We start from the raw sequence: 23,893 nt of genomic DNA, 5'->3' as shown, positions 1-23,893 counted from the left end.
CAAACCCCCCCTGACCCCGGATTTTCACCCACAACAGCACCCCACCAAAAGCCCTCCTGCTCGCCCCAAAGCCAGCATGGGGATGGAGGCCACCCACAACCTCTGGTTGGCAGGCAAACAGGTGAGCAGGGTTTTGGCTTGGCATTGGGTGGATGTGCTGGGGCAGAGGAGATGGTGGGAAGTGAGTAAGTGAACGGATAATTCAGCTTTCCTCCTGCTCTCACTTAGGAAGGCAGACCCCAAGCAGAGCTCTTCAATGCAATCAAATGCTTCATCAGGGTTTAAGCAGTCCAGCCTGCAGGAAATAAACAGAGAGGACAAATTGCAGGGACTAAAACCATCGGTTGGAGGCAACGAGTCAGCCCTGAGCCCCGTGCATCCCCATACACTGGGCTTAACCCAGAACTGCACCCATGGTTTTGCCTTTCCTGGTGCCTGAGATTTTGGAGCTGGGCATCCCGCTCTGCCTGCTGGGATGCAGCACAGCATCACAATGCAGTGATGCTGGCATGGCTGCACCGCCTGTGGTGGCAGCGGGGTTCTCATCACCCCCATGCTTGCAGCTTGCAGGGTGCGCCAGCGAGGTGCCATGTGCTGGTGCTGCCTTCTTCTGGTCTGGTGCCAGGGAACCAGGCATCACTGGGCTGCCTCATGGGCAGCCTGATGGGATCACTGCCCATCTCTGCCTTCCTGTGCTGCTCTGCCAAAAGGCATTTCACTTTCTGGCTGCTTCCCAGGGCCTGGTTCTGGGCAGTGAAGGAAGCTGCTGGCTCTTGTTCTTTGTTCCGTGCACAAAGGGCTGCCAGTGCCACTGAGTTTCCATCCCTCCCGCTGGTGGCCAGGACAAAAGCCCGTCCTGCCGGGGCCATGTGCCTCTGCCTTCCAGCCCGCCAGGCACCGCAGTGCTCCCTGCTTGTGGGTGCACTCCCGCCATGTGGCAATGAGCTGTGCATGTCTCACCGCTCTGGCGGCTGACTTCAGCTATTAAATAAGAAGCCTGGGGGTTTGGTGAGGTGCCAAGCACCCAGCTTGTCCCCCATGAGCCCCACCACAGGAGAGTCGCATCCCGGCTGCAGTGGCTCCATCCCCCCAGTTTCTCTCGGGATGTGCTTTCCCGTGCCCCTTCCTCCCCATCTCAAGATTTCAGGGCTTGCGGCGTGAGTCACGCCAGCTGCTGGTGCCTGCGTACACACCAACACCAGCACATGAGTAAACCTTGTTCCGGTATGCAGTGGTGCTTGGAAAACAATTGATTGGTGGTTGCCTCCCGGCAGCGGGAACACGGCACCCAAGGGGCACAGTGGTCCCCAGGGAGCTGAGCCTGTTATTGGGGACCAGGGGCAGAAAAGCCACTTTTTCCACCCAGCTGTGCCAGAAGCAGGGTCAAAAAACTCCGCAAGGTCTCCCGAGAGCGCAGGGTGGGCTCCCACCTCCCACCACCCCCAGTGCCCCTCAGTGCCGGAGCCGGCTCACCCCAGCCCCGGGGCACTGCGGCCAGGAGAAGGGGGAGTCCATCTAACCTTCCCAAGGAGAAAGAATCCTGTTTACCTTCCCCTGTGCCTTATCAGGCAGGAGGCTGGTGCCGGGCTGCCAGAGGGGGTTGTGCCATCCTTTTTTTCCCCAGGAAAGGTGGCTTGGCGTCACCATGGTGCCTTCAGGCTCTGGTGCCAGCCCTAACTCCAGGGGTCAATATTGCAAATCCTCCAAATTTTGGGAAACAAGCAGCCAGGGGAGACAATAAATCCATCTGGAAATGGTGGAGGGGGCAGACCTTGGCTCTGTTTTGGTATTCAACTTTTGGACTTGGCTGCTAGGGAGCAGATGAGCCCAGTTCCCACATCCCATGGGAGCAACCTCACCCACTGCTTGTGCAAATACCCCCCGGGGACCAGTTTTCCCCCAGACTTCCCTGACATCATTGCGGGTTTATTTGCAAAACTGAGCCTAAACAATTAAGTCAGGTTTATTGCTCTCTCTACAGTTGGGTTTTACAGCCCTGGCACCTGGTGAGTCACTGGTATTGTTGCTGCCCGACAGAGAAACCCGGATGTGGGGTGGGGGGCACCCACCTGCCCATTTGATGTATTTTCAGGAGCAAGGCTGAGGGAGGTGGAGTAGCGGCAATGGAGCAGCGGGAGCACCCACAGCCGCTCAAGGCAGCTCCGGAGCTTCCTTGGGCTCCCCTGGAATCACCATCCTCTGAGGTTCCCAAGGCTGCCCTGGCATGACTCACCAGATTTGGATGGGGGACCTCTGCACATCCCCTCCCACCAGCACTCATCTGCTTCATCATCCTCATCCTCACCCTCCTCCTCCACCCACCGGAGCTGGGCTGAGCCCCGCTTGCAGTTGCACCTCCCCTGGGAGCACCATGATCTCCCAAGGGGCTTTTAGGGGGGTCTCAGCACCCTAGGCTGGGGCTGTCACTGCTTGGCAGCAGGGCTGGCACTCGCTGGCTCACCCTCGGCTTCAGATGGCACTGGGGCACCCCTGCTCATACTTGCCTTGCTTTGGCCGGCAGCAGCCTGGCAGGATGTGCCCTTGCCTGCCAGAGCCTGCCCGTCTCATGGCTGTGCCACCATGCTCCCCTGGCATACTCCCACTCACCTGATGCCAGCACCAGGGCCTTGAGGAGCTTTTAGGATCTTTTAGGGCTTTTAGGAACTTTTAGGGTTTTCAGGAACTATTAGGGCTTTAGGAGCATTTAGGGCTTTTAGTAACTTTTAAGGCTTTTAGGAACTTTAAGGGTATTAGGAACTTTTAGGGCTTTAGGAGCTTTTAGGGCTTTTAGGAACTTTTAGGGCTTTTAGGAATTTTTAGGGCTTTTAGGAGCTTTTAGGAACTTCTAAGGCTTTTAGGACTTTTCAGGGCTTTTAGGAACTTCTAAGGCTTTTAGGACTTTTTAGGGCTTTTAGGATCTTCTAAGGCTTTTAGGACTTTTTAGGGCTTTTAGGATCTTCTAGCGCTTTTAGGAGCTTTCAGGGCTTTTAGGAACTTTGAGGTTTTTTTGGAACTTTTAGGGATTTTAGGACCTTTTATTGCTTTAGGAGATTTTTGGGTTTTTAGGAACTATTAGGGCTTTAGGAACTTTAAGAGTATTTAGGAACTTTTAGGGCTTTAGCAGCTTTCAGGGCTTTTAGGAACTTTAAGGGCTTTTAGGATCTTTTAGGTGTTTTAGGAGCTTTTAGGGCTTTTAGGAACTTTTAGGGTTTTGAGGAGCTTTTAGGGGTTTTAGGAACTTTTACAGCTTTGAGGAATTTTTAGAGTTTTCAGGAACTTTTAGGGCTTTGAGGAACTCCCCAGCTTGAGCAATAAACCTTTATCAGGCTGAGTGAGTCCTGCTGGCCTGAGCCCAAGGGCAAATGTCCCTTGCAAGGGACAACACAAGGATTTCCTCCCTCGCCACATTCAGCCAGCGTCTTTGAAAACAGCAGCACAGCCTGCCGACTTACAGATAATCCCGATAAGATCACCAAGTGCAGACATCGACCTAAAAATAACGCCTGATAATGTCAAGTGCGGACAAAGGCTCTTTGTTCCATAAACAGCAGCAAAAAGATGGCCTAAAATGTCCTTTCCTCACTGGGACATGGGGTCCACACCTGATCCCCCCCTCCAGGAGGGCCTCATCCTGCAGGAGCTGCCACTGGGTTTAGCAGCATTATTCCTGGGAGGCAGATTTACAGCATTTCCCTAAGGAGCTGGTCGGGATGACCCACAGTGGGAGGCTTGGCTTGCTGCGATGCTCTCCTGGCTCCAGCGGCCATGAGAGTGCATTTCAGAGCCAGCCCCGCTCCCTGCGGTGTGGTGACGGTTGGGCTTCAAAGGCGGCCTCATTAGCCATGGTCCGGCCGCGTGAGGCCACGTGAGCCGCTTCCTGTGGGAGCCGGGAACATTTGGGGCTTGGAGCTGGAAACTAAACCAAGGTGGGGGGTGATGCAAGTGTGCAGGATGTCCCTTGCTCTGCGGGTCCCAGTGCAGCCATGGCACCCCTGGTGCCGTGGCCACCTTTTATCTTCATCGCCTTCCCTGCCAGAGTGGGAGGTTGTTTCCACCCTTCCCCCAGCAGAAAGAAAAGTCTCATTCAAGCCATTGAAAATATCTGCAAGAGCAACTATTTACCCAGGGCACTTCCCAGAGCCCTCCCTGCCTGCTCTCCTTCCTCCGACTCCTGCCAGCCCCAGTTTTCTCCCACCCAGCTGTTTTTCAGGGTGCACAAAGGGCTGCTTGGCAGCAGCTTTGTCTGCTCCTGCAGTGCCCATCGCTGCCACGATGCTTCCAGCCTCAGCTCCCACCACCGGCACGGGGTCCCAAGGGTGAGGGGCAGGGTGCCCATCTCCAGCCTTGGGATGGGTGGTGGGAGCCGCGTGCCCTGGCCAGGGGCTTGCATCCAGGCTCTGCACCCCACATCCCAGTCCACCTCCTCCAGGGATGTGCCATGGGGGGCATGGAGCACCCCCTACCCAGCTCCCTCTGGTTTGGGGCCTGGGCTCCTTGCCCTGCTTCTCGCCTCCCTTGTTTCTTGCGGGGAGTGGGACGGTTCACAGGGACACTCCGTCTGGGCTGCTTTCCCATTGATGTTATTTTTTAATCCCATTCGCAGCCAGGCGTGCAGCCGCTCAGCTCCTTCCCTCCTCTGGATGCCCGCCAGTCTGGAACTGAAGGGCGGCAGGATGGGGCACCCTCAGCTCCCGGCTGTCCCCAGCCCTGGTCCCCCAGCCTATCCCGGTCCCGGTCCCGGTCCTGAGCCCGGTCCTGGCCCCGGTGCCGGTGCCGGTCCTGGTCCCGATCCCTGTCCCGGCCGGGCGGGGTGATGCAGCCCGGTGCTCCCAGCCCGGTGCTCCCAGGCAGACCCAGGCTGAGCCAAGCCGAGCCGGGCTGGGCTGGACAGAGCCGAGCAGGTGCCGTGACCGAAGGTTGATGGCCCCGCGGCCCAAGCAGCGATCCCGGAGGGTCTCGGAGGGGTCGGTGCGGCGCGACCCGTCCCGGTCCCGCCCCGCTGAGTCACCGCCTGCCCGGGGGGACGGGGCGGGGCGGGCCCGTTTGTCCCGCTGCACGGCGCCGAGCCCAGCCGAGCCGAGCCGGGCTGAGCTGCAAGGTGCGGAGTCGAGCCGAGCCGAGCCGAGCCGCGGCAGCGCGCCCAGCCCGACCCGGGCACAGGTATTGGGGGCGAGGGGGAGCGACTGAGCCGGGCGGGGCAGGGAGGAGGAGAGGGGGGGTCCGGTGTTTGCTTTCGGGGTCCCAAAGGCAACGGTAAGGGGCACTGCCTGGCACGCAGGAGGGGATGCTGGAGGGGATGCTGCGGTGCGGGCGGGGAGGCGGTGGGGGCCGGAGGCACCCTGCTCCGGTAGGTACGGACACATTTTGCCTCCCCGCGCCTGAGCGGTGGGTGCGACGCCTCCACCGGGCAGGGACCGGGGGTCTCTGTTCGTGGCCAAGGTGCGAGTTGTCTGGTGAAGCCTCCATCCCTGCTAAATGGGGCTCGCCCTTGCCTGCCCCGCCACCCCTTGCCCCTGCCCCAGAGCCAGGCTGAACTCCCGGGCAGAGCCACAAAGCTCCCTGAGATGCCTGGGACCAGCTGGTCCCGGCTGCTACCGGCGGCACAGCTGGGCCCCGCGAAGCCTCCGCCGCCCACCCGGGCCCTGCGTGTGGCAGCCGATTCCCTCCCCGGGGGAACCACCAGCGCGCCCCATTCCTCCTCCTCCCTCCTGGCAGAGGGCGCAGCATCCCCGTGGGACCGCCGGCATGTCTCGACAGGGTGATCTCCCTCCCCTAAAATGCCTGTTGGGGGGATTCCTCCTGCAACATCTCAGCTTGCTGCTGCTGGTCCTGGCACGCTGCTGCGGGATGCGGGATGCTCTGGGTGCTCCCTGCCCACAAGCTGCCTGAACTACCCCTCCAGAGGGACCAGCAAAACCCAGCGAGGACAGCTGGAGAATTGAAATGAAGTCTCCTGGAATAACCTCCTGGCAGCAAGTCTGAATGGCTGTTGAGGAGGGAAGGCAGCCAAAGCTCATCTGAGGGCTGCAATAACCCCCTTCCAAGCTCCACTGCCAGTGGGGAGCCAGGAGTGTTTCAGAGATTTGGGGGGGCAAATCCTTTAAGTGCAGGACTGCAGCCTTGGTGGGTTTTGCTGTGCCCCTTGCTGGGTTTGCAGGTCCCATGTGAATTAAGCCAAGGCCTAAAAATGCTGCATATTTGGTTGCAGTCCAGCTCTTAATCCCGCGGCCTGGGGGCTGCTATTCGCAGAACAACAGGTTTGCAAGCAACTGCATGCTGCTGGGATGGGGAACCCCAGGGCTGGCCATCCCCGCACCTTGCAGTGGCACCCATGGGTGTTGGAGGGACGTGGTGCAGATAGCAGGCCGGGTGGTTCCCAGCGTGCCAGCGCCTGCATGGTACCAGCTGGGCAGCAGCCTGCTGGCGCCTGTTTTTTGAGAGGGCTCTGATCCACCAACTCCTTTCCCATCAGCTCACCAACAGCTGGGGTTTGGCAGGGATCCAGGAGGGGCCCATTGCCTCTTACCTGGCTCCTCGGGTGCCGCAGCCTTTGCCCTGCCTGTGCTTGGCTTTTCTGCAGCCAGACAAGTCTGCTGGGACCGGGTTCACCCTTGCCAGGCTCCAGGTTGGCTGCTTCCCATGCCAAACCCCAAACACCTGGGAGCCTGATTTGCGGTGGTCCTGGGCTGTCCTGTGCTGCCCCATACCTCCCTTCCCTGGCACCCACGGCACAGGCAGGTGATGGGGACCTTGCTCATGCAGAAGTGGACCAGACCTGAGAGGGGACAGGGTGTTTTGGAAGCCATTTGAAACCCGGGGGGAGTTGGGTGGAGGGAAGGTACAAGCAGACCCGCAGGAGGAGGCCAAGGGGTTTCTCCCCAAGAAGGCTGAGCAGCAGGAGTTCTGTCTTTACCCCCTGAGGCCAGTGATGTGGCACGGGGTGCTGAGGGAGGACAACCTGCACTGAATGCTTCGTTCCCATTTCACAGCAGCCCTGAATTTGCCGCAGGCATACCTGGTCCTTCGCAGACCATTTGCAGCCCCTGCTGAAGCTGCAGGCTTTGCATGCCACCGAGCCGGGTGCCATGTTGCCCAGGTGCTGGAGGAAAAGCTGGTTTAGTTTGCTGAGATATTTCTGTCTGTGGTGTTTTTTAGGAAATGGAAATTTTTAAAAATTTTGAACATTACAACCAAGCTTTAAGCAAAACCTCCATCTCAAAAGCCTCAGACAGTGGCGGTTTGCCTGTGCCAGCCTCCCCTCAAGTCTCCCCACGCCTGCTCAGGAAGGGATGGTTGCCAGCGACTGGTGAAGGACGGATCTGGCAGGGAGCTGTGCTGCTCCTGTGGGAATCTTTATCGGGTCTGGTTTTGTTCTGTCGGCAAAACTCAGCTCGTGGGTGCTGGGTGTTATGTGCAACTCCATGGCCCAGGAAAAGCTGATCCCATGGCACAGGCTTGGCACAGCCAGTCTGCCGGTGCAGCTGCCACTCAGCTCCTCGGGCATTAACAAACGTGCCAGGTTGGACCCTGCTGCCCACTGGTGACAGGAAAGGCTCGCATGCCGATGCTGTGAATAACATGTGGGCTGGCCCCTGTGGGCATGGGCCACTGGCCAAGGACAAGGGCACTTTGTGAAGCACCCAGGTGATTGACGCTGGAGCATATCCTCTGCGGGGGGGTCCCCACCAGGGTACCTGCCTCCTCAGGCAGCTCCAGCCCTAGGGCACATCATCTGCAGTCCCTACAATAGAGGCCGGTCGTGCAAAGCTGTTCTGCATCTTGGGGAGACCGTCCTGGCTTGCCTCTCCATGCCTCAGTTTCCCCATCTGGTTCCTGAGTCCTTGCCTGGGTAGCAGGCTGTGGGTGATGAGCTGCAGGCTCGTTAGCATCTTGAGGAACAGAGCGTCAGTGTATTTTTCTAACGGACCTGGAAGGAAAACAGATAAAAGCCCCTGGATTTCCCCGTTTCTGGTGTTTGTTTGAGGTGTCAGAGCATCTTCCTTTCTCCTCGGGAAAAAAGTAACGTCCAAAAGCCATGTGCCACCTCCAAAAGCTTAAATAGCTGCTGCCAAGTCATCCAGAGAGCAGTAAGGTGGTAAACACAAGGCTTTTTTTTTTGTGGATTTTTAAAGTTTTTTTTTTCCCATTTGCTTCCAGATTTAGAGGCTGGAATATTATTCCTTGGCTTTTTTTTCAGAGATCAGCATGTTCTTTTAATGGGAGGATATAATGTGATGCCCAGGGCTGAGCTGCCCTCTGTGCCGGTGGTGAGGGAGCCTGGTCCAGACTGCGTAGCCCCAGCAGTGTCCCTGCCACCTCTTTTTACATCATCTGGCTGATTTTGGGGCCAAAGCAGGAGTTTTTCTATGCGTTATTGTTCTTGGAGGAGCTCAGCCCCCAGGCTTCAGCTGGGGCAGTGGGCAAAGCCAGCCTGCTTTGGGGATGATGGTAGGGTTGGTGCTGAAGGGGGTCTCTGCTTGGTCACCATGATAACATAGGGCTTTTGAAGATGGTGACACTGGGGAGATGCCCTATGGCAGTGGGGACACGCGGCATTGCCACGGGTACCCAGGGCTGGTGATGCCGCGCGTCCCCGTCGCTGCCTAAGGATGGGAAGACGACGGGGCAGGATCCAGCCCCGGCGTGGGCTTGGTGCATCTGGCTCCCTCTGGCACTGCTTATTGCTAGCATGGATGGGAACCGTGTTTTCCCACTGTGAAACCATTTCTGGGGGATTTTCTCTTGCTATTGTTCAGCTCAGGAAACAGCAATCGGCATCAGGGCGAGCGGGACCATATAGGGCTTGGAGGGGAAATACCAGCTCCCCCACCCACATCCCCACAGGGATTTCTGGTTCCAGTTGAGTAACGGCTGAAAGGGGCTGATCCTGTCCTGTGACCACTCCAATAAAATCCCAATGGAGCCAGCGCAGCGGGATGGGCTGAAGCCTTGTTGGGATTCATCATTCCCCATCCGGAGGGAATGCTTTCTTGGCACACCGGCTCTATGCCATCATGCCATGGTTGGCATTCATGTGCCAATCTGTTGCTTTTAAGTGATTCAGATGTTTCCCATCACCACTGGCATTTTGCCTCCCTGGATCCACGCTTTTTGGATACACATGCGTGATTCCCAAGTGTGCAGCAAGGCACCGGGATGCCAGCCCCATCCACATCCAGCTACTGCTGCCAAGTTGTGCCTGTGCTATATCCTCCCAGCCCATGCCAGGGAACCTCGTTAGTGCCACACTCAATTATACACATGGCAGCAGGTTAATTAACTACCCAAAGCCTCTGTCTTCCAGTGATAAACTGCTGCAAGAAGCAGATGGGGAGGGATGGCAAGTGGGCTGTGCTGGTGCAGGATGTGCCCTGGATCCATGCTGGCCAGAGAAACCTCTGGGAGAAACCTGTGCTGGTGGAAGAAACCTGCAACAGGGATGCCAAGTTTTCAAGTAAGCGGTTTTGCCCCAGCCTTCCCATCTGATGACCCTTGGGTGCCTGGAGAGCTCACGAGCCTTTGCAGGTGATGCTGGTGGGTGTTCTGGAACCTGCTTGCAGCACACAAAACAGGATTTGGCCACTCGGTGGGTTTCAAGGAGGGTGCTTTGAGAGTGGCAGAGGAGTGGGATGCAGCAGTGGCAAACCAGATGCTGCCTTGGCTTTCAGTATTGGCAAGTGTTTGGCTCTGCTGGCCAGTCTGGCAGCCCCCACCAATGCTGCCCTGCCCTGGGGGGGGGCTCCCACCGGTTGCCAGACCCTGGCAGGATGGGTCCCACCAGCCTCGACCCATTGCTGTAGTGACAGCAGGGCGAGGAGGAGGTGAAGCTCAGTGCATCCCAGCAGTGCTGGAGACGCAGTTCACAGTGTGGGGAAGGCGGAAAGCACGATGGGAAGTGCTGCGGATGCAAAGGCTGCAGCCAGGGGGAGCATGTGGGTGTGACAGCATCTAGGGTGCTTGGCGCTGGCCTGAGTGCAGGTTACAGGAGCCCTGGCTGCAGATAAAGACAAAGAAAAGGGTGGTGGAGCAGAGTGCAGGATGAAGGGATGGGAAGGGGGATGTGGAAGACGTTGCCTGGGTGGTCACAAGGGGCAGAAAGGGTTTTGGCGGCCATGGTTGCTGCATCGGCATCGCTGGGGTGAACCCAGAGAGCCCATTTCTGCTGAAATGACAGAGTGGTTTGCAACGTGCCTGGCTCCTCGGCTAATCTGCAGGAGCTGAAAGCACCCGAGAAAATAATTTTAGGGCTGGTGAATTAGGAAACCACCATTTCCTTCTGTTCCTATCGCTCATGATAAGAAGCCAAGGCCTGAACCGAGAAGTGAAGCAGGGAGCGGAAGAGGGGACCCCTCCTGTGCTGAATGGTTGGCAGTTGGTGCCTGTGCTGGGGTGGTGGGGCACCCTCCCAGTGCCCCACTGCCCAGGGACCCGGCTGATGGCCTCCCCCATCCTTCCAGCCTGCAACTGGGCGGGATGCCCAGTGCTTGTGGCTCCTCCTCGTGGCAGAGGCACGGGGGAGCCGGCCGTGAAACCAGCCAGTGTCCCACTGGCACAGCCTTTACTCTCCATCCCTGACACCATGGTATGGGTGATACCTAAATACTCACATGGCCCCTTTTCTTTGCACCCTTCCAGGCTCTGCTTTCTCCTCAGAGGCCAAGCCAAAGCCGAGAGCTGGCCGGGATGAAGGTCCTCCTTCTGCTCCTTCTCTCCCCCCTCCAAGGTAGGCTGTCCCCAGCCATATCCTGCCCCGGGCTGGTGGGCCAGGTTTGGGCTGCTGGATATAATTGGCAGCCCCAAAAATTGGCTGGGGGGCACCAAGGGGTGTTTGCAGCCATGGCTTCCACAGAAGTGAAATGTCTCATGGGCTGATGTGCCTCTGGTGGGGTCTCTGGGGCAGTATGGGTCTTTTCCAGAGTAAGGAGATGGTCTCCATCCATCCCTTATGGAGATGGAGAGCTCTTCTGTCTGTCTCTGCTGATGCGGGTGGTGGGACCTGGGAGAGGGTAGCACCAAGACATGGTAAGTCCTGCTGTCCCAGGAGACTTGGTTCCCTGGCAAACCCTCCTAGCATGGCCATGGGGACGTCAGGGAGGTGGCTGATATCAAGCAGCCCATCCAGGATGGCGTTGGGATCTCTGGGGCAGAGCCTGGAGTGCCATGCGCTATGGCTGCCATGGGGGTGCAGTGTTTGCTGGGGGTGGCTGCCCCTCCAGCTGAACCGGTGTCTCTGTGTGCTTGAGCAACGCAGGGGTGGGAGCCAGCGGCTGCCAGGAAGAGGACTTCCGCTTCTGTGGTGACCGAAACCAGACCCAAAACAGCTCCATCATCTACGAGCACGGCCCTGCCACCATCTCCATCGAGAACACTGACCAGGCACTGATAATAAAAAGGCCCTTTTTGCCAAACAGGAGAAACTCTTACTACAAGTATAGTTTGCCCCCTGCTTTGGGCAGGTACCGCTTCTGTGTCTACTGGTTCAAGGCCAACGGGACCCTGAGGCTTGCGTATGGGAAGCAGATCTTCCTCCTGGGTGGGGACCCATTCAGCAGCATCACCCAGGGGAAGGAGAGTCAGAAGACTAAAAGAACCAGCACCTCCATCTTCAATGTGTCCTACATCTCAAAGGGTGGGAAGAACACCTCCCTTGACAGTGCATCTGAATACTTCTTCCCCGGTAAAGGCAATTCAACATTATTTTAATGAAATAAAGGGTTTGTTTCATCCCCAGTCCATTCTCTAGCCATTGGCCAAGCATTGGTGGTGTCCCAGTATCTGCTACAGCATGATGATGTGAAGACACAGCTGAAGGGTAATGGAAGGGGACATAGGTTTGCTTGAAGCAGCCCAGAGGCAGCCCCCGGTACCCAGGCTCCTAAAGATGAAGATGGAGATTTTCAAGTCTTTTTCCCCCTAAAATCCTGGGAAATCGTGGGCTTTGCAGAAGTCTCCGAGGGTCCTGTCTGCACTGGTAGGCACCTAGCTAGCCTCAGCCAGACTAGTTCCAATGGCCTTGGTGGGAGACGAGCTCCGGGTGGCAGGAGAAGCCCTCTGGGTTAGGGTCTCCATCAGCTCCCCGGGCTTGGGGTCACCTTGAAGCCCTCTGCTTTCTGCTCCCACCAGGGCTGTGCCTGGTTGGTTTGGGGCACAGGGAAGCCGTCTCTGCCTGTGCATCTCATGGCATTTCCTTTCATGTGCCTATCAGCCTCTCCAGAGAGCATGCCCATCTGGGAGAGAGACGTGGAGGAGCAGCTCACTGCTTTGGACAGCCTCATTGCCCAGCCCCTGGCGCTGGCTGCAGGAGTCACGGAGCAGCAGATGCTTCGGCGGTCAGTTCCCGGCTTGTGCTGTTCCCACTGCCACTAGTGCAGTGCCCGCTGCATCCTGCTCATGGCACCCCTTCCCTGACAGCAAACTCGGGGAGCTGGAGAAGATGCTGGCCAAGGTGGAGCTTGAAGGGCAGAACCAGACCTTTGGGAAGGCCACCGTGCATGCAACTGTCCTGAGGGTCCAGCCCACTCAGTCTCCTCGGCACCTGGCCTTTGCTTCCCAAAGAGAGGTGGGTCCTGGGCAGCCTGCCCTGGCGGTCTTGGTCCACCAGCATCCTCTCCCAACCTCTCTCCTGACAAGTCTCTCCTTGCAGGAGGGTGGAGAGGTCCATGGGTTTGCAGTGGACCTGCCGAGCAGCCTGTTCGTGACAGCGAAGGAGAGGGAGGAGGTGGTGGAGCACAGGGTGCTCCTCATGGACATCAACAGCCAGACCATGTTCCAGGTAACGCCCACGCTCATGGCACGATGGGGTGTCCCCGCTGTGCTGGCGGCTCCAGTGGTACAGGGCAGCAGGGATGCCGCCCAGACCAGGGTGCCAGTGCTTGCTCAGAGAAGATGCTTCAAAGATGAGCTAGAAGCTTGACAGGGAAGGAGGCATGGGACCTCCTTCTTGGGGAGTCTCACCTGCTTCATGCCCAGCAGCAATCCCTTCCCGTGCTGCCATTGCCTCCTCTTCTCCCACAGGATGAAAACAGCAGTCACGTCCTGGGTGACAAGGTGATTGGCATCTCCCTGGTGGACACAGTGGTGGCCAACCTCTCTGATCCATTGGTCCTCACTTTCTTCCATGACCAGCTGCCGGTAGGTGGGGAAACAGCCTCATCGAACCTGGTCCCACCAGGAATGGAGGGCTCAGGCCCTGCCAGCTTAGTGGTCACAATCCAGCAAGTCCATGCCCTTGGCCTGCCTGTACAGGGTCTGCTGCATCTTCTGGGGCTGTATCATGATCATGGCTTCACCATGTGCACTGGAGGTGGCACTGCCTGCTCCTGTCCAGGAGATGCCGCTTTGCAGATGTATCGCCTCCAGCACAATCTCCAGGGCTGGGGGACACTTTGAGTTAACAATCCTTTGGCTCATTCGTGGCCCTGTCAAGCGCCTGCTCAAAGCTGAACACTTTGTTTGAAAAAGGGGACCTGGGAGGAAGTATCTGCTCCGCAAGCTGCCAAGAGAATGGTCTCTGCCTGGAGTCTGCTCCCCTGATACGGGACAGTTTGTCTCCTGAGACCGTCTTGCCTCCTGCCCCATGTTCTTCCCTATCGAATGTGCTGGCTGGGCAACAAACCCACAGCTGCATCCTGATCAGGGCCTGTGGCTTTGTCATTGCAGAGGAACGTGACCACATTGTGCGTCTTCTGGCAGGAGGACACCACCGGTGAGTGCTCCTGCACTTGGGTGTGAAGCTGGCGCTGCCTTTGCTCCTTTTGCAGGGTACCACAGACCTGCTGGTAGGAGTAAAAGTCACTCTGCACCTCCCTTCCTTGCTCCAGCTCCATAAACCTTTCTTGTGGAGTTGATTTCAGGTTTTCCCCTCCATAGCTAAACTAAGAGCTTTCTCCCTCCCTAGGGATGGGTTCTGGTGCTGAGGGTGCTATCTGAGTATGTGTGCCTAGCATGGGACAAGCTGGGACTCCCACTTTTGTCCTCCCCCCTGCCATGGACACTTTGCCCTGAAGATCCACAAACACGAAGCATATGTTCCTGCTGCTCACCAGACACTCTCCCTTTCTCTTGCACAGCCAGCTCTGGGAGCTGGGACAGCTATGGTTGTACAACAGTGACAAGGGGCAGCCAGACGGACTGCAGATGCAACCACCTCACCTACTTTGCTGTGCTGATGGTGGGTAGTGCCTTCCCGCAGCTCTCTACATCGTTCTCACTGGCTGTTTTTCCTCACCGTCTCTCGTTCCTCCTTCTTCTCAGGTATCCTCCCCAGAGATCGCCCACATGCACAGGGATTACCTGAATATCATAACCTACATTGGCTGCCTGAGCTCAGCTTTGGCATCCATTTGCACCATCTTCTTCCTCTACTTCAGGTATGGTCTGACAGGTCACCCCATGCTCCCAATCTGCATCCTGTCCATTGCCACTACACCTGGGTGGGTGCAAGCTCTCCAGACACAGTTGGTAGCCTGGGTAGAAGCATGATGAAGGAGCCATGCTTGAAGAAAGCAGAATTCTCCTCTCCAGAAACCACCCCCTTGGACAGGTCTCCTGCAGGGCGCTTGAAAACATCAGCTGTTATCAATGATTTTGGAAAATCAGCTTGGTTGTTGTTATGAATCTGGCAAGCAGAACCCTGCAAAGATCTTTTCAAGGGCCCAATGGAGAACATGAGTGTCTTCTCCTGAGTCATGTCACTGATCCTATGTGGATGATTCAGAGCTGAAATGACGTCGTCCCCTACCCCCCAAGGCCTAGACCTGAAATGCAGGGTCAGCTGCAGGGACCTGAATTTGCACAGGTAACGGGTGGTCCCACCTGTGGGGTTAGGCTCTCAGCCCCTGACACCACCAGAGGGTCTCCTGGCTCTTCTGATGGGGGTGAGTTGCCCCATGTGGAGCTGTGGGGTGTTGTGAGACACCAAGGATGCTGGCCAGGCACGGTGGTGAGGTGTCCCCCCTCCTCGCTTCTCCAGAAGCAAGCAGCGAGACCAGGTCATGAGCATGCATATCCACATGAACCTGCTGGGTGCCATCTTCCTCCTGGATGTCACCTTCCTCATCTCCGAGCACTTGGCTTCCAGCAGCAGCGAGGCAGTCTGCAGAGCCGGGGGGCTCTTCCTGCACTTCTCCCTCCTGAGCTGCCTCACCTGGATGGGCATTGAGGGCTACAACCTCTACCGGCTTGTGATCGAAGTCTTCAATGCCTACCATGACCACTTCCTCCTCAAGCTCTGCCTGGTGGGCTGGGGTGAGCATGGGGGAGGTGGAGACGCCCTGAGGGCATGAGCCATGGGGGTGGAGGGGCACCCGGATAGGTCTTTCCCACCATCTACGGTGCCTGGATGGGGATGGAGATGTGGGGGAGCAAATGTCTGAGAGCAGAGGGGTCTCTCTGTCGAGAGACTCGGTGGAGAAGGAGGCTTGGTGGCCGAGAGCAGAGGCTGGGTGCTAGAGCAAGGGTGGGTCACCCTGGGGGTCACCCAGCAAGGGAGGCATGTGAGAGCCACTGCTTGGGGTCTTTAGTAATGGGATCCTGTCTTTCTGAAAGAAACATCCAGGACAGCCCAGAGAGATGGGCTTGATGCAGGAAGCACCCACACATCTCTGCTGTGCTTTGGGCAGGAGGCCGCGGTAGGAAGATCTCATGATCTTTTGTGGCCTAAAATTCCACAGCCCTGGGAGACCCTCAGCTGGGGTCGGTGCAGCATAGCTCGCTGCCGGGACGGAGCTTACGCAAGGCATCCTTGGTGCGTGCTCCATCCTCAGTTCCCCCCTGCGAGGGAGGACATTGGTTTGTACTCTATATGGGGAGAAAGGGGCAATAAATCCTTCCAGAAGGACCGAGGGCGGGGGATTAGGGCAGCCACTTCACTCTGTTCTTGCCGCCCAGGACTCCCCTTCTTCTGCGTGACGCTGATCTTCCTGGCTAGCTGGACGAACTACGGCCCCTTCTCCATTCCCATCTATGAATCTGTTGGTGGCAAATCCACCAACGCAACCCTGTAAGTCATGGGAAATGGGTTGCCTGGTCCCTGGTCTTAGATAAAGTCAACTGGCTAAACCTTCACCATGTCCTACAGGCTTTCTTTAGCCCATCTGTGGCTTTTCTAGGGCTTTGTGCAGGGTGGTGGTGGGGGATCCCTGCCTCCCTGTTTAACTAAGCTGGGTGCTGGGTGTACACCACACCTTTGTGCTTCTCCCAACCCTTCCAACTCATGTCCCTGTGGGACGACACAGCATAACCCTCTGCCCTTTCTCCTCCCTCCAGATGCTGGATCACGAGCACCCTGATCCATAACATTGTGAACCTGGGTTTATTCAGCCTGGTGTTCCTCTTTAACTCGGTCATGCTGGGGGCCATGGTCCGGGAGATCCTCCGGCAGAACAAGAAAGGCCACAAGCTCAAGCATGTCCTAGCCCTCTTTGGGCTGAGCATCCTGCTGGGCATCCCCTGGGCGCTGGTCTTCTTCTCCTTCTCCTCCGGTGTCTTCCGCCTCATTTCCCTCTATATCTTCACCATCATCAACTCCCTCCAAGGTAAGCCTGGGATGCCAGGCACTGGGGCTTTCATGGGGTATTGGTGGGGTGGTGATGGGGTACGAGAGGACCCGTCCCTGTCAGGCTGGCTGGCTCGTTCTTGCCTGCTGTTGGTCCTTAGAGGGGGTTCCCCCATGCTTTCTTCCCTTTGGGTGTCAGTCTCTTTTCCCAAGTAACAAGTGATAGGATGAGAGGAAACGGCCTCACGTTGCGCCAGGGGAGGTTTAGATTGTATATTAGGAAAAATTTCTTCACTGAAAGGGTTATCAAGCATTGGAACAGGCTGCCCAGGGAAGCAGTTGAGTCACCATCCCTGGAGTATTTAAAAGATGTGTAGATGTGGTGCTTAGGGACATGGTTTAGTGGTGGACTTGGTAAAGTTAGGTTTACGGTCAGACTTGATGATCTTAAAGGTCTTTTCCAACCTAAATGATTCTATGATTCCTCCTTCCTGTGCCAGGTTTCCTCATCTTCCTCTGGTACTGGACCATGGTGCTGCAGGCGAGAAAGGCCCATGACTCGCAGAGCAGCTCCGACAGCGTCAAACTGCAGCCCAACAGCAGCCAGAGCCACCTCAGCTGAGCCCCGTGATGGCTGGCATGCTGCACGCCATGCCGGGGCTCCCCGCACAGAGGACTGCCGTGGGAAGCACTGATGCTGTCTGCTTTGCTACCACACCTGCCTTGTAGGGCTGCTAGGAGCCAGGGACCCATAGCAGGGCCAGCCACTCCCGAGCCCCTTGCCTCTGCTGGCCCCCTCCCCAGTTTTCCCACCCACTGCATCACACTGGGCAGCAGCGCATCCTTCAGCTTGGCATCCTTGGGGCAGGAGGGAGGGATGCTAGGCTGGGCAGTGAGGGCTGCAGAAAGCAGAAGGGGCAGGGACAGGGTCCCTGGTGCCTCCGGATGTCCCCTCCCGTGCCCTGAGGCCCTTCAGCCCTTGCTGGTGGTCCTTCCCCAGTGAAGACAGAATAACTCTGCCCCCATGACAACCTCTAGCAGCTGAAATAATCTATTTTTGTTATTTTGTTGAATGTATATTTTTGGATGGTGTAGAAGTTTAACAAACATGCCCGCACACCAGACTTGTGCCCATTAAAGTTGTTTCTGCTTGGAGTGCGGTTTGCTGGGGCCTCTCTGCTGGGCACGTTTGTGGGCTCTCCAATGGGATCCATCCCTCAGCTGGAGCTGTCCCATCCCTGGGGCAGGATCCGGCATTTCACCCTGTAGGATCCTGCTGAGCTGGGACCAGTAACGGTGCTCCTGGCAGAGCACCGGCAGCCTGGTGCCGTAGGGGTTGGGGTGACGGAGGGGGATGCCACGGCTCAGGAAGCTGCTGCAGTCTCCAGGGACCATTACTACCCAGTGAAGAGGGAGGCTTCGCAGGATGGGAATCACCTCCCTTGGAGGCCATGGGGCCTCCTGGCTGCAGGGCCATGGAGAGTGTGGCTCTCCTGGCTGTGCCACTTGCAAACGCAGTACTGTGTCTCCCGACCCACCAGTTTGCCTTCTGGATGATGTTCTGCTTGTGGCTCATCCCCCTCTGCCTGGTTCCCAGCTCCTGGCTGGGGCAGAAGGACCTTCCCAGGAAGGGGATGTTTCATCCCTGGCGGCTTGAGGTGATGCCTGGCAGCGTACCCAGTTTGGGAGAGGGATGCCCCAACATGTTGCTGGGCTGGTGGGAGGCATTGGCCAAGGATTTGGCAGGATGGGGGGGGAGAAGGGGAAGGAAAAAAGCCCTGAGTCAGCTGGGGGAAGCAGCCAAGGGGGAAACAATGCGGCTCTGACGGTTATTGCCGTTGCTGCAAGCAGGGGCAGGAGGTCGCTTGCCAACCCACAGGAAAGTGCAAGGGTTCGTAGAAGGGAGATGAGGACACGGCCGTTGCCTCAGGAGCAGCTATGAGCCTCAGGGGAGCCCAGGGAGGAGCAGAGCATTGTGGGATGGCCAGGAGTGGCCAGGACACCCCACAAAGCAGCATGATCCTGCTCCTGGGCACCGTCCTGCTGCTTCTGGTGCTGCCTCGTGAGTGGTGGGTGAGGGGGATGCAGGCACCCCCAGCTTGGGGTGTACATGGGCTCGCGGGGTACATTTTCCTGTGGGAAAGTGTTGACCCCAAGACTGTGGTGAGGTTTCACCCTGAAATGTGGCTGAGCCAGAAGGGAGTGTCCTCCCTGGGATGTGCAGAGAGCTGGCAGAGGCGAGTGGAGCAGGGGGGTTTGCTGCTGGGGGCTATTTTAAAACCTGGGACCAGCAGCCCAGGGTCCCTTCTGTGAGCCACACTGGGGGGCTGGACACGGTGATGTGTCAATGCAGGCATGGTGGCTTTGCCTTCACCAGGCCCGATGGCTGTCCAGTTGCTTTTTGAAGTCCATGTAACTCTAGGGCTGCTCCTTTCAAACCTGGCAGCTGCCAGATTCTCCTGCCTCCCTCTTCCCCTGTGGGCAGGGGGAGGACTGACTCTAGATTTTGGGGTTTTGCTCCCATTTCCCCACACGCTCTTCTTCCAGACACTGCTGGGGGACAGGAGAGCTGTGCTGGTGAGTGGTCCCTCCCATCCCTGCCCTCGCCCTGGTGCCTGCCCAGTGCCACAGCACCCACTGGTCACCCTGCTCCCCTCCTCCCCAGCCCTGAGGCGGGGTGACAGGCACCACCGGTGCTGCAACATGGTGGAGTCAGAGGAGCAAGGAGACAGGACCCCCAACCCTGACTTGCCCTGGCACTGCCCGGAGCTGGGGTGCTCTGGCAGCCCTGCTTGCGCCTGCCTGCGGGAGCGCTGGCTCAGGTAGTGGGCAGGGGTGGCCATGGCAGGGTTTGGGGGCTCAGCACCCCATGTCCACCAGTCCCATAGCCCTCCTGCCCTGCAGGCTGCTGCAGTTGGTGGGGCCAGCGCTGCACAGTGGGCTGGCCGGGCTGAAGGTTCTGCTCCTGAACGTCAGCAGGGCTGTCACCTGTGATGTCCTCATCACCTTTTCCCCCACAGAGGTGAGATGTGCCCTTCTCCCTCACTCAGGAGGCCCCACGCCTTCCAAGCATCCCTCAGCCCCTGCTTGACGTGCCATGGTGTGCTCTTCCTCCAGCCTGCTCCAGGGCTGCATCATGGACCCACGTCAGCTTTATCATCCCTTGGCAAGGAGTCACATGAAATGATGCTTGGGAGGGAAGAGCCCTCCCCGAGGAGTCATCCCAGCAGCAGGCAGGTAGTTAGGGGGAGGGGGAGGAAGAGGAGGAACTTGTGGGACCTTGCATCTGCTGCCCACCCCCAGGCTCTCCCACTCTCTGGATGTCCTAGGGGACCATGTCCCATGGGGTGATGGTGGGTTGGGGCTCTCCTGGGAGCTGCTCCCAGCTCTGCCCCTTTGCTGCTGGGTGCTGAGGAGAAGGGTCTCCCCTTCTGCCCTCAGGGCTCCTGCTGATGTTGCTGAGCAAAACCCACTCGGGCAGGGCTGAATTTGTGTCTGGGCAAGGTTGGCGGGTCTTGAGCTGAGAGGTGATGCTGCCAGCAAGCAACCCCCCACCGCTGTTCTCTGCCGCAGGGCCCTAGGATGCTGAACAAGATGGAGAAGGGGAGGGTGGGCAAAATCCAGCTCCCCAGGGAGATATTCCAGTCCTTGAGCAGCCACACAGCGCACGTGGTGGTGACGGTCCTCAACATCCAGCAGCTTGGCATGTTCGAGGTACAAGCTGGCACTGCCAGCATGCCTCTGGCTGCTGGCCCTCACTACCTGCCGGCTCGGCTCAGGCAGTGTTGCTCCCACGCATGAGGTTAACCAGACAGGGCAGGTCCTCGACAACAACCGTGGTGGGCATCATGGTGGAAGAGATGAGCATCTCCGGGCTGCGGGACCCCGTGCAGCTCACCTTCGCCCATGGGAAGCTGCCCCACGTAAGTCAGCTGTGCCCTCTCTCCATCTCTCCTCCACTGCCCTTCACAGTGGCGTCAGCTGATGCTGCTCTCCCTCCTTGCAGGGCGTCACCCCACAATGTGTTTTCTGGGATCCCAGCAAAGGTATGGTCCTCGACGGGGCCAGGTGCGGGGCTGGGCATGGGTGCTGTGCCCAGTGCTCATGGCCATCATGCTGTGCCTGTTGCAGGGCAGGCAGGAGGCTGGAGAAGCAGTGGATGTGCCAAGCACCCCAGGGACAAGGGGACAGTCTGCTCCTGCGACCATCTCACCTTCTTCACCCTCCTCCTGGTGACAATCACAGTCCCCGCAGCTCCTGCTCGTACCCTGGCTGTGCTGCCTGCCCCACCTTGGTGGCCCTTCGAGTGTCATGAGTAGCTGCACAGGGACAGTTGTAGCTGCTCCCAGGCAAGCCCAGGTCCCAAAATCAAGCCCAGCCCCAGCTCAGGAGGGCAGCAGCAGCTCAGCTGAGCAGGTACAGGGTGGAAATGGCCCCCAGCCTAGTGCAGGCTCTGGAGCAGCAAGGCTTGGGGTCCCGTCTCCTGGTGGAGGCTCCCAGGAGGGTGCTCATGGTGGTCCACCATAGCCTTCACTCATCCCTCACCCCACCCCAGGGAGCATCTCCTCTGAGCCACCACTGCCCCCCTCCACCCGAAGACCTTCTGGGGTGACAGACTGGGGGCTTGCGTGGGGTCCCTACAGCAGCTCACCAAGGTTATCAGCCCTGTGGCTCTGGTAGCTGCAGTCGGGTTTTCTAGGTTGGCCTGTTTAACCCAACATGTGCATGTTTGGCAGAATCCAGCTCTGGACGGGTCCATGGCACAAGCCTTGATGGCTGTTGCCACTGCTGGCTGTGGGTTAGCCATGGCTTTCTCCATCTTCACAATCTCCTTCTGCATCTTCTTACGGCAGGATGTGCCAGCAGCTCCCTGGAGACTCATCAGGCTGGGAGAGATGTGCAGCAATTCCATGCCTCTGCATGAACCTGCTGTGATACAGCATGGGGCCCTGCTCAGCTGTGACCCCTGCCTTTTCTACTCCCTCTGGGGATGCTCAGGTGCAGATTCAAGTCCAAGGAGACCCTCTGCATCAATCTGGGGCTGCACGTGAACCTTGTGGGCAGCCTGCTCCTCCTCAACCTGGCCTTCCTGCTCAACAGTGGGGTCTCTGGTGGGACCCAGCTGGGGACCTGCAAGGTCCTAGGGGGGCTCACCCACTACTGCTTGCTCTGCTGCTTCACCTGGATGGCACTGGAGGGCTGTCACCTCTACCTCCTCTTCGTCAAGGTCCTCTGCACCTACATCCACCACTACCTGACGAAGCTGTGCCTGGTCAGCTGGGGTGAGCACCACCAGCCTGGGTGAGACCTCGGGGGAGAGGGGGGCAGTGGGTTACAACTGGAGGGGGAACAGGGTGGTGCAGTGATGGGCAGAGAGCAAGCAAGTCCCCATCCTGCCTGCAGCTCTTCCAAATGGTGTGGTCAGAGCCAGGAAGTCTCTTATATGGGCTCAGTGCACCAAATTCAGGGCAACACCCGCAGGCACCTTCTGTCCTGCTGAGGAGCAACCTCCTGCTCATTGAGCAGGTGGTGTCCTTGGGGGTCTTCATTCCCCCGTTGCCAGCCCTCCATGGCACCTTGAGGGGCACCGGAGCAGATGATCCTGCAGAGAGGTTAGGGGACACCTCGAGCCCTGCCACCCAGCGCTGTCCTTCCCTCTCCACATCATGTCCCAGCAGCAACCGTTGTGCCCCTGGCACTTGTGCAACCTCAGCGGGTCCCTAAGCCCCATCTTCCCTGAGGTCAGCACATCCAGGGACATGCAGAGACCCCAAGCCAACCACCTTGCCTGCCACTTGCCTTTCTGGCCTTCTCCACTTGTCTCCCTTGTCTCCCTTCCAGGCTTCCCCATTCTCATGGTGGGGGTGGAAGGAGTCATCGGCAGCTATGGAGAATACAGCGTCCGGACTGCAGACCACCAGGTCATAGCCTACCTGTGCGTGTGCCACTGCCCACAGGGCTTAGGTGGTCCTTTGGCACGGGGAGCGGTAACCCAGTCCTGCCAGGAGTGTGGCGGTGGGGGGTTGCGCCCATCTTGCTCGGCTTTACACTGTGCTTCTGCTTCCCTAATTGTGATTACAACACCACAGCTACAGCCGTGGTAACTACCACCACCACCTCTTGTGCTGAGCCTCCTTGGTCATGCCTGCAGGCCTCCAGGTCATGGAGGGACATCCAAGGTCCACCTGGAGCTTCCCCAGGCTCCCTCCCAGCTGAGCAACACGAGGGCAGTGGATCTGCACCACTGTCTCCCCTGCTTCACCCTGGCCTTGGAAAACCCCTCATCTTCCTCTTCAACATGGCTGTCTTCAGGGTGGTGACCCAGAAAAGCTGCTGCCTGCAGGGCAGGGGGGTTGTGCAGGAAGACCACAAGGCCTGGTAGGTAGCCCTGGTGGCAGTGGGGCTCTTCTGCCTGCTGGGAGCCACCTGGGTCCTGGCGTTCCTCACCCATGGTACCTCCTCTGTGCCCATGCTCTACCTCTTCACCGTTCTCAACTCTCTCCAAGGTCAGGGCTGGCTCCGAGCTGGGATCCCTGGGCTCGGGTGGGGAAGATGGAGGAGGTAGGAGCCAGCCTGGCAGTGGTTGACCAGGGGTACCAAGGCACCAGCATCTTCCTAGCACTATAATGCCCTTCCCTTTGGCAGGGAATGTCAAGCAGCAGGTCCCAGCCACCAGCATGGAGCTGGTCATGGCTCCCAACCACGTCCACTCCACCGGGGGTGGTTTTCCTCCAAGCAAGCCATTCCTTAGCAGAGGGCATGTCCCAGCCAAATGACTCACCTGAAGCAGGGGGAGACCCTCCTGCAGAAGCAGGAGCAAGCTGGGGGAACCCCCTGGAAGTGGCAGGGAAGTGCCGGCAGCATCCCAGCAGGATGCTTCCCACCATCTCCTGCTGCTGCTGCTGATTGTCTGCCTTCCTTTCCCTGCAGGAATCTTCATATTCATCTGACTTGTCGTCCTCTACTACCTGAAGATGAAGGAGACCACTGGCTCCCTCTCCCACATCATCAGACACGACAGAACCATCACAGTCTCCCAGGATTAGCTGCTGGCTAGACCTCCCTCCCTGCCTGCACATGCACCCACTGAGAGCAAGCTTCGATCCTGACAGATGCAGCTTCCCCACAGAGGATGAGGGCTCAGTTTACTGTGCCTTAGTTTACCCTTCAGTGGGCATGATCCACCTTAGCAGGGCTCTTTGCTTCGGCCCTTTCATTCCTAGTGGCCTGCCTTGGGCAAGGAGCTCCAGAGACATCCCTTCTGGCAAAGTCCCTCCAGGCTGCAGTTCCCCCATGGTCTGAAGTGCCCCTGATCTCATTCCCCAGGGGCTTTTGCGGGGGTGAGGAGGGAGCCCACGAACCACCTGCCTTCAGCCAGGATGGAGCCATCTCCCTCTT

General features: G+C 58.1%; 2 protein-coding genes across 3 annotated transcripts; both read left to right on the top strand.

Moving 5' to 3' along the window:
• Positions 1-5,040: 5,040 nt before the first annotated feature.
• ADGRG1 (adhesion G protein-coupled receptor G1) lies at positions 5,041-17,602 on the top strand. 2 transcript variants are annotated; one of them, XM_072872376.1, is made up of 14 exons: positions 5,041-5,160; positions 10,636-10,723; positions 11,252-11,677; positions 12,206-12,329; positions 12,412-12,559; positions 12,644-12,772; positions 13,015-13,131; positions 13,660-13,705; positions 14,070-14,170; positions 14,254-14,369; positions 15,080-15,246; positions 15,889-16,000; positions 16,267-16,535; positions 16,996-17,602. In XM_072872376.1, exons 2-14 carry the CDS (start codon positions 10,684-10,686, stop codon positions 17,115-17,117), a joined length of 1,917 nt encoding a protein of 638 aa, XP_072728477.1. In that variant the 5' UTR covers positions 5,041-5,160; positions 10,636-10,683; the 3' UTR covers positions 17,118-17,602. The 2 variants fall into 2 exon arrangements, with proteins under 2 accessions (XP_072728477.1, XP_072728476.1); XM_072872375.1 differs by having other exon boundaries at positions 14,972-15,246.
• A 909-nt stretch (positions 17,603-18,511) lies between these two features.
• ADGRG3 (adhesion G protein-coupled receptor G3) lies at positions 18,512-23,541 on the top strand. Its single transcript, XM_072873804.1, is given in 14 exon segments — positions 18,512-18,557; positions 19,043-19,072; positions 19,161-19,317; positions 19,400-19,517; positions 20,069-20,209; positions 20,298-20,327; positions 20,329-20,418; positions 20,502-20,541; positions 20,627-20,727; positions 21,232-21,344; positions 21,494-21,777; positions 22,337-22,434; positions 22,722-23,001; positions 23,426-23,541. Coding segments are annotated over 14 exon segments (1,644 nt in total).
• Positions 23,542-23,893: the final 352 nt, after the last annotated feature.

Source organism: Ciconia boyciana, chromosome 9 (assembly GCF_034638445.1).
Source record: "Ciconia boyciana chromosome 9, ASM3463844v1, whole genome shotgun sequence".
NCBI classification, from domain to species: Eukaryota; Metazoa; Chordata; class Aves; order Ciconiiformes; family Ciconiidae; genus Ciconia; species Ciconia boyciana.
The sequence above is the reverse complement of the archived record's forward strand: the minus strand, read 5'-3'. Positions and strand labels throughout refer to the sequence as shown.